Source organism: Leucopleurus acutus (genome assembly GCF_964270905.1).
Source record: "Leucopleurus acutus genome assembly, chromosome: 16".
In the NCBI taxonomy this organism is placed as follows: Eukaryota; Metazoa; Chordata; class Mammalia; order Artiodactyla; family Delphinidae; genus Leucopleurus; species Leucopleurus acutus.
In genome coordinates this window covers 76,418,040-76,426,897 of record NC_139158.1, presented here as the reverse complement: position 1 = coordinate 76,426,897, position 8,858 = coordinate 76,418,040, and the positions used below count along the sequence as shown (strand labels likewise).

Sequence of the window (8,858 nt, the reverse complement as noted above, 5' to 3'; positions counted from 1 at the left end):
GCTCTGGGACGCCCGCTCAGCTCCCCGCAGGAAACTGGCACCTTCGGCACCTTTTGTGTTCAAAAAGGACACTCATTTTCTCCTGGCCCCAGGAGGGCCCCAGAGGTGAGGTCACCATGACAGCCTGCCGTGAGTGAATTAGCTCAGCCCGGGACGGGACGCAAGCTGACCGTCTTCCTGTCCTGTCCTGTCCTCGAGCAGGAAGCAGAATGACCCCTACCCTTTGGCCTGGCTTCTCACCCTCCCGACTCCAGCCAGCCAATTTCCTTGCATCAAAGGCCATTTGGTACCCAGAGGCCAGACAGAGGTGTGGGTCTGACAGGGAGGCCGGAGCGGGGCCTGGAGCCCCTGGAAACAGGAAGGACGTCCTCTGTCCCCTTCTTACTCATCGCATTCCACTCCCTCATCTGGGGGCAGCAGCCGCTCCCTCCCCAAAAGACCTGCAGTGCTGGGGAAGGCCCCACAGCAGGCCTAGTTGATAAGACCCAGGGAGCTGGCTTCTCACCCTGTGGGCCTGGTTGGCTTCAAAACAGGAGCACGAGAGAATGAGTAAGGGCCGCAGTGTAGAAACCTGCACACACAGCTCTACTGCTCACTGGCCCACAGGTGTTTCCCAACCTCCGTATTGGACAGGACATCCAGGCTCCGAGGAAAACCCATCTGCACAAACAAGGTCCCTGACAAACCCAGAGGTCCAAAGCCATGTGATGTTTAAGAGGCCAAGATTTGAGGCTGTGTCAGGAGTATCCGAGCTCCACGAATCCCTGCCCCTCTCCTCCCTCCCTAAAGGCCCTTTAAAATACCCACTCCACATAAAACCAAGTAGACTTTTTTATGTATAAATTAACCACTTTATTGAATATCAATAAACCGTACATATAACTATACAAAACGTTTCCTTAGTACAAAATGTCGCTTGCAATATAAATACCAGTGTACCTTTAAAAATGTAAACATCTTCCTCCCGGGCCCACCTGTCGGGCCCCCGAAAATAGTTCCGGGAGACACATCAGTGGAGCCGAAGCACCCCACTTGGGCCCCGGACAAGTGAAGGCAATTATTCACAGTCCCTTTGGAGACGTTGTTAAATTGCCCGTGAAACAGGTGCCACCATGACAAACAGGAGGCTGAAATAGCTGCCCAGGCCCTGGGGCATCCTGGGGTCTAGACGCTGTCCTTGTGTCAGGGCCCACCCCCGCGAGTGCACCTGGGGGTGGGTGTTTGCATAGTTAAGTTGCACCTTCTGGAGGGGGTGGCCTGAGGGTTCCTGTAGGGGAGGCTGGGGTCCCCTGAGTGGGGTGGGAGCTTCTCATCAGTCTGCTGGCTTTTGTCCTGGAGCTCAAAGCAGCTGTATCCAAACAGCTCTGGATACACAAACCCATGCAGAAAGGCCAACTCCAGAACACTCTGGAGCAGCGGCTGCCAGGAGGGGGTCTCTGCTGCAAGCCACCCTCCCATCAGCTGTCCAAAGAAAGGCCCCCCTCAGAGCCCGGTGGGGCGCTCAGAGCAGAGGACTGGGAAGTGGTCCTCAGAGTCCTGGGGGGCCAATGCAGCCAGAAGGCGGAGCTCAGGAGGGAACTCGGTGGCAGCGAGAAGGATGCCGGGTCCTTCCTTCTGGAGTTGGGGTAGGGCCCGGAGAGGTGCAAGGAGCCTTTAGAGTCAGCGGGGCCCCCCTGAGCAGCCTGACTCTTGGTGCTTGTGGAGCAGGGACATTCGGGAGAAGGTTCTGGAGCACGTCTTGCACTGGTACTTTTTGACATCCGAGTGGGTCTGGAGATGGGCCCGCAGGTTGGAGCGGTCAGCGAAGGCGCGGCTGCAGTGGGGGCAGGAGAAGGGCTTTTCACCTGGGGAGAGAAGACAGGAGGGAGCTGAGTGAGACTCAGCCACTTGGGAGAACAGCTGACGTCTACTGAAATCCCCACCCACCCCGGGCTCACTCCAACCTTGAGGAACTCCCACGACCCAGAAAAGCCAGGCCATACAGTGTCCAAAGGCCTGGATTTGGCAGGGAGCGCTGCTGCTTCCCACCGTGTGGCCGTGAGCAAGTCAGCTGGCTTCTCTTGAGCCTCCATTTGCTCATCTGTAAAATGGAGCTGTTCATCCCCCACTCATAGAGGCTGGTAATGGAGAGAAGGCTGAATCAAGTACTTTTCCTGCCCTGCCAGCAGGAAGTGCTCAACAATGATGACAGTGATGGCAACTGTGTTTGCTGAACACTTTGTGCTAGGGACAGTGGAAGCATTTTACATGATCTCATTTAACCCCACCTTTGTCCTGAGTTTAGAGATGGTGAATCTGAGGCACAGGGAATATGCAGCATCTCAGCAAGACCAAATAGCCCGACTCCAGCGTCCTTGATTTTTTTTTTTTTTAAAGAATTTATTATTTATTTATTGGCTGTTTTGGGGTCTTCGTTGCTGCACGTGGGCTTTTCTCTAGTTGCAGCGAGTGGGGGCTACTCTTCGTTGCGGTGCACGGGCTTCTCATTGTGGTGGCTTCTCTTGTTGCGGAGCACAGGCTCTAGGCGCAGGGGCTTCAGTAGTTGTGGCTCGCGGGCTCTAGAGCGCAGGCTCCGTAGTTGTGGCGCACGGGCCTAGTTGCTCCACGGCATATGGGATCTTCCTGGACCAGGGATCGAACCCGTGTTCCCTGCATTGGCAGGCGGACTCCCAACTGCTGCGCCACCAGGGAAGCCCAGCGCCCTTGATTTTAAGCACTACACAGACTGCCCCTCAGTTAAGGGGGCTGTAATGGATGTTCCTTATTAACCCCTGGATTTACTTCCTCTTGGGGACAAAGCTTAAGAGCCAGCCTTAAAGCCCCAGCCCACCCCTATCCCCCAGCAGGTCACTCCTTTATCCTGCTTCCCCATCGACTCGGATCACACTCAGGGTAGTTTCAAGTCTGTTCGTCCCCCAATCAGACTGAGCCCCATGAGGGCAGGATCCCCCCCGCCACCGACACCGAATCCATTCCAAGCTTCCAGCCCAAGGCCCAGAACCCCCAAGAGGCTACAGAAACCTTTTACCTTATGACTTATTTTTTTTAAAAAACCCTACCTGTGGCCCTCATTCACCTGCCTGGCCAGGCTGTACTGAGAAGAGTCTTGCACTCGGGGCTGGGTACACAGTGAGAACTCAATAAATGCTTGTACAACAATAAGTCTTTTTTTATAAAGGTCTCAGAAGAGCCTGACTCCTCAATCACCACCAGAAAACACCATTCACCAACTTTTCATAATTCCTGCCCCAATCAAGAGACTATAACTCACATTCCAGAAACGTCAAATGCTGTGTTTCACTTTTTCCTGGGGCTGCAGCATTTCCCAAATAAAGTCAGAAGGGTAACGCATTACACAAATACTAATCAGGTTCCTACCACAGGCCCGGCACTATTCTGTAATACTGAATAGTCTTTTCCAGAAGAAACTACACTCTCCTATCCTTCCATTCCCAGCCTTATATGCCCCTAGGCCAAGGCCCTCTAGTTAAATCCCAGTGCTGGAATTGAGAGCTGGGAATGAATGAATTCCAGCAGCCTCCTGGGTGCCTGGGGCACTAGCTGAGCAGGGAGGGCAGGGTCTAGAAGTCAGATGCCTGCGGCCCACTGTGGAACCACGTTCATGGGCTCAGTCTCCTGGGGCACAGAGCGGGGACCTGGCCAGAGGACTGGGGAAGGGACACCTGAGTGACCTGCTCTGCCGTACTGAGCTGCCTCTGCACACCAGGCCGGAAGGGTTTGATGACGGCAGTCTACAAGGTCCAAGGGAACTTCCTCCTCACTCACACACTCCTTTGTGAACTCAGGGCCCACGCTATGCAGGTCCGGAAAAGGGGATGGAGTCCTGTAATCCCCACTGCCCCCTCACCCCCTCGGCCAAGGTGAAGGAGCCCTGGCTCCAGCCCATGGGCTGTGACTTGGGAAAGTGACTTCCTTCTCTATGCCTCAGTTTCCACACCCTGTAAGAGGGGGTTATGATGGCACGTCTCTCTTAGGACTGTTGGTGGATTTACCGCCTTGACCAGGTGAAGGAAGCCCTGAGCATCACGCCTTCCCCCGCCTCCCGCACTGCCAAGTGCTCAGTGAACGTTATCTTTATGTTTCTTATGATTAGACACAAACCTGAACAAAGGGGCAGGCTTGATGGGATGTGAGGGGTGCAGCAGGAGGCAGCAGATCTCCATCCCTCGCAGATTCCCCCTCCCCACCCCAGCCACGTCTTTATGGTGCTCCTGGAGTGTGAAATCGGCACCAGACCAGCGGGACAAAGGCCGCCGAGGGGGGCAGTGTACATGCAATACTCCCTGGATTAACGCGGCCTGACACACTGCGGGCCAGCAGCTGCGGCCTGGAACAGGTGCTGGGCACCGCTGCCCTGTGCACCTGCTCCACCCCCCAGCCCCGCCCCCTGGGCGCACCATTAAGGCACACAATGGGAGTTGATGAGGATGGCACTGGTGCATTTCAACAGGCTTTTTGTGTCTGAGCCATGCCTTTACATTAAAATAATGTCCGAGTGGGAAGGGAAAGAAGCTGGGGGGCCCAGGGGAGCATCTGAGGGCTTCCACTCCCCCCAAATAGAGACCCCATCAGCTGGGCAGGCACCCAGGACAGAGGCCAGGCAATTGGACCCTTCCATGTTAAAATCAGAGCTGTTTGTGCACCAAGTAAGAGACATGGGTAGTAGCCACAGACTGCAAGGTGTGGAGGATGCCCCCCACCCCCGTAGGAGTAACGATGACACCAGTAATGCCTGCAAAATGCCAGGCTTCACAAACCACCTCACTGACCCTCACGGCTCACTCAGAGGTCAGCCACCGGATGAGGAAATGCCAGAACTGAGTCTCCAACCTGGCCAACCTGACCCCCAAAACCAACAGTCATGACCCTTGAACCCTCTTCTCCCTCAACAGACACTCTCCAAAGAGCAGCCCCAAGCAGGGTGGCCTCCACCATTCATGTTCTGAAAAGGTGGAGTGGCTACCTTTTCTGCATTCCCAGAAAGCTAAAGACTAGAACAGGCTCCATTTCATAATTTTCTACACATTCAGTATTGCATTTTTTGAAACACCAAGACATAATTGTGTTTTCTGCCAGCAAACGTGTTCCTGGGTCTGCATGATAGGATTAAGATTATCTATTCAGCAGTGTGAATGGGGGTGGGGAGAGCAGATCTGAGAACCATGATGATATTATAAAGCGATTAAGGAGCCACTGAATCTAGACAGCCCCGTATGAAATGCTATCGTAACCCACCCTATATGATTATATTATAATCGGAGAGGCTCAGAGCGTTAAATCACTTGCTCAAAGACACACAGCATGGAAGCAGAGTGAGTACCAGCTATGATGTTTGTGTGTACTGATCATGTACCAAGCACTGTCCCAGGTGATTTCTGCATGCTTTCTTTCATTTGACCAGAGCAAAAACCCCACAAGGTGTTTCTATGCTCATTTCACAGAGGCGGGTACTGAGGCTTAGAGAGGTGAAACAGCAGCCCAAAGTTTGGGAAGATCCCAAAGCAGGAGTCGGAGGCAGGTGGGGAGTCTGACAAACATCCTGTCTGGCTGGGGGGCGGGTGGGGGAAGTGGAGCAGGGTGAGCCCCTTCACACCTGGCCCCAACAGCAAGGTGCTGGTTACACCTTTCCCATACCCAGCTCCAACCCATTTGGCTGAGAACTGAGCCTGCAGAGGGACGTGTAAAATTATCTCCTTAGCCCATCTGCTTAGCTGGTGAATGAACGAATGTTTCTGCCAAACTTTTCGGAGCCAGGCCCCTGAACTCTTGAGCTAGGAGTCAGGAGACTGGGTGGGGGGGTCAGTTTCCACAATCTGAAAGTAACAGCAAGCCCATCTTACAAGAGCTTGTAGCAAAAGCAGTGGGACAGTGAGAAGGGCAGCCAGCCTGCAGGGGTACTCACCAGTGTGGGTCCGGACGTGGCCCTGCAGCAGCCAGGGCCTGGAGAAGGCCTTCCCGCAGGTGCTACAGACGCAAGGCAGCGTGTGGCTTCTGATGTGCATCTTAAGGGCACCCAGGCTGATGTACTCCTTGTTGCAGTATTTGCAGTTGAAGGCCTTGCGAGACTGGGGGTCCTTGGCCACGGAGAGCCCAGCCAGCTGCTTGGGCAACTGGCCCAAGCCTGGGAAGGCAGCATAACCCTCGGCCTCCAGGGAGGAGGCTGAGGTGGAAGAGAAGGACGAAGGAGCCGGTGAGGGTGGGCTGGGGGGCTGGGAGCCTTTCCCGCTGTCCTCGTCAGACAGGGAGGTCAGCTCGATGGCCTTGGGGATCTCCTGGGGCAGAAGAGAGGCCCAGCCAATCGGCTGGGCTTGGGGTGCCAGGAGAGAGTCCCAGATGAGCGTAGGCAGTGAGGCCGTGGGATTGAGGACCTCGGGTGGCGGGATGGCTGCCAGCAGGTGGGCCTGGTCATAGGGCTGTTGAAAAGTGAACTCTGTGAGGAGACAGGGAAAAGCGCAAGGTCAGGGATTAGATCATTCAGTCAGTCAGCAAACATTAGCCTGATGTGGGCCAGGGGCTGAGTGGGGCTGGCACTCAATGCTTAGTAGATGAATAAAAAAGATTCATGACCAGGACAGACAGGTTCCTGCCCTGGCAGAGCCCCCTCCTCAGCCAGGTCACCTGGTTCTCCCACCTCAACCTCCAGATCTTACAGGAAGGACACCCCCTTCCCCAGCTCCAACTCAAGGAGGTCATTCTCAGGTCTCCTTCCTCTTGCGGTGCCCAAGTCCCCAGCCTGAGGCAAGACCCCCAGCTCCCTGGCCCCTAATCTCCCCAGCTGCCGAGGCACCACCCCTGTCCCCCTTCCATACACATCTCTTCTCCCACCCCCTCCCCCAAATCCTGTGGACTCCGGACTCTTTCCAGCCCCTGGCCGGCGTCTATCCAGACACAAGCCGCCTCCTCTCACTTCTGTGCTCTCGGGGCGCCCCGCTTCTCGGCGGCTAATTAGTCCCCTCGGCCAAAGACCACCGGCCTCTAAAAGCCCTCTCCCAATCTCCCGGATCCACCTGCCCCGGCCTATTCACACCCAGACTGTTATCTTTTGACTCGACTTTGGTCCCTCGACTTTGGCCCCTCCATTTTGTCCCCAAGGGCCCTGCCTCTCAAGTGCCCCCCATGCAGCCTTCGCCTGCCTCCCCCAAACTCCCTGGGGTCCGGCACCCCGTCCACTCACCTGGAGAAGAGTCGTGGAGCTCACTGTAATTGGGTCTCCGGCGGGAGCAGGCAGACTTCCTGACGAGGAAAGAGCGCGGCATGCTGGCCGAAGCAGCGGGGGGAGCCGGGTCGTGCTGGGATACCAAGACCCTCCACACGCGAGGCCGTGCAGCTGCGCTGTGAGTGGAGTCTGGCCGCCAACTGCCTTAAGTACGCCAGCCGCGGGTGGGCGGGGGCCGACTACGGCCACGCCCCTTTGTCACCTCCGCGCCAATCGAGGCGCGCCTTCGCCGGAGGCCACGCCCCAAGCAGGTGCGCCTTGCTCTGGCGGGGCTCGCGCCGCGTGGCGCTGGGAGCCGGGAGGGGCCGCTCGGGCTCTGGGCCTCGGGGCTGCACTCATCACCCGGCTGCGGGCTGCCGGGGGCGGGGCGCCGGGAACCCCGGACTAGGCGGGACCCCCTTCGGGACCCGAGCTCCAGCCAGCTCGACGCGGCACGGTAGCCCGCCTCTGGCGCCCCCTGGCGCCGCGCGCCGCGAGTCTGGACACCTGACGTTCCGATACTGCCACCTCCTCGGGTTTGGGAAGGGGTGCCTTCGCCCGGAAGGTAACTCGCAAAGAACGTGGGAATGAAAGGGACAATACACAGTTCGGGGACGGGGAAGAGCAATGGACTTCTGCACGTGGTTGCTGACTGTGCAGTGCCACAGCCTTTTTTGCAAAGCAAACGGGCATCATCTAGAAAAATGCATTCGTTCCCTCAGTGTTTACTGAGTGACCACTAACATGCCAGGCACTGTTACCGGAGCTGGGGATAGAGCCCTGAACAAAACACTCGGGGTCTCTGCCGAAGGGTAGCTCCCTGTCCGGCGGAGGAGACAGACGAAGTAAACAGACAATTCCAATGCAAAGGGAAGTGTGCTTTGATGGGGGGAGACCACAGGGCACTGTGACAGTCAAGAGGCGGGTCACTTGACAGGGGGTCGCGGGGGGGGCACTTACCAGAGGAAGTGAAGAAATACCGAGGGGAAAGGCCTGAGGTTAGAATCAGTAACTATTTCAGAGCCACTGAGAGCAGCTCTCAGGGCTGGGGGTGGGGTGGGCAGGGCTGATGGGTCAGATCTGCCTGGCCTCCAGGGCCTGGAGGAGTTTGGACTTTGCCCCAAGGGCACTGGGGAGCCAAGGAAGAATTTTCAGCTGAGGAGGGACCTGTTTAGAATGGTTGAGAAAGAGTACTCTGGGCAGGTGGGAGAAAGAAGTGGGGAAGGGTGGGGCTGAGGTGGTCTCCTCACTTGTCTGGGGTCGTCAATACTGTGTCTAAAGGACCTAAGGCTGGGCTCCAAGGGAGGCACTGACTGGTTCATTGTGGGGTGGGCCCAGGGGAGGGACACTTCATCCTCAGCTCTCCTGTGAGCCCACCAACTTTGAGGGCCATGCCCCGCCTGGAGTGGGGTTGTGGCACGGAAATAAATCCACAGGTCTTGCCCACGGGTTTCCACCTGTGAAGCAAGGACGATGAAAACCTGTAAGTCCCTCCACTCACCACCTAGAATGAGGGCAGGGACAACTGTCTGTTTTGGTCATCAGGTGCTGGGGATAACAGCTGTGAACAAGACAATCCTTACCATGTTCTAACTGGTGAGGGGAGGGTAAGGTGAGGGAGACAGGCCATGCACAGTCATTA

At 56.5% G+C, this 8,858-nt stretch overlaps 1 protein-coding gene across 1 annotated transcript; it reads right to left on the bottom strand.

Moving 5' to 3' along the window:
* Positions 1 to 1,490: 1,490 nt before the first annotated feature.
* Positions 1,491 to 7,299, bottom strand: SNAI1 (snail family transcriptional repressor 1). The gene is made up of 3 exons (XM_082856903.1): positions 7,196 to 7,299; positions 5,924 to 6,451; positions 1,491 to 1,844 (listed from the first exon to the last, which is right to left on the bottom strand). The coding sequence occupies exons 1-3, from the start codon at positions 7,275 to 7,277 to the stop codon at positions 1,660 to 1,662; spliced, it is 795 nt and encodes a 264-aa protein (XP_082713029.1). The 5' UTR covers positions 7,278 to 7,299; the 3' UTR covers positions 1,491 to 1,659.
* Positions 7,300 to 8,858: the final 1,559 nt, after the last annotated feature.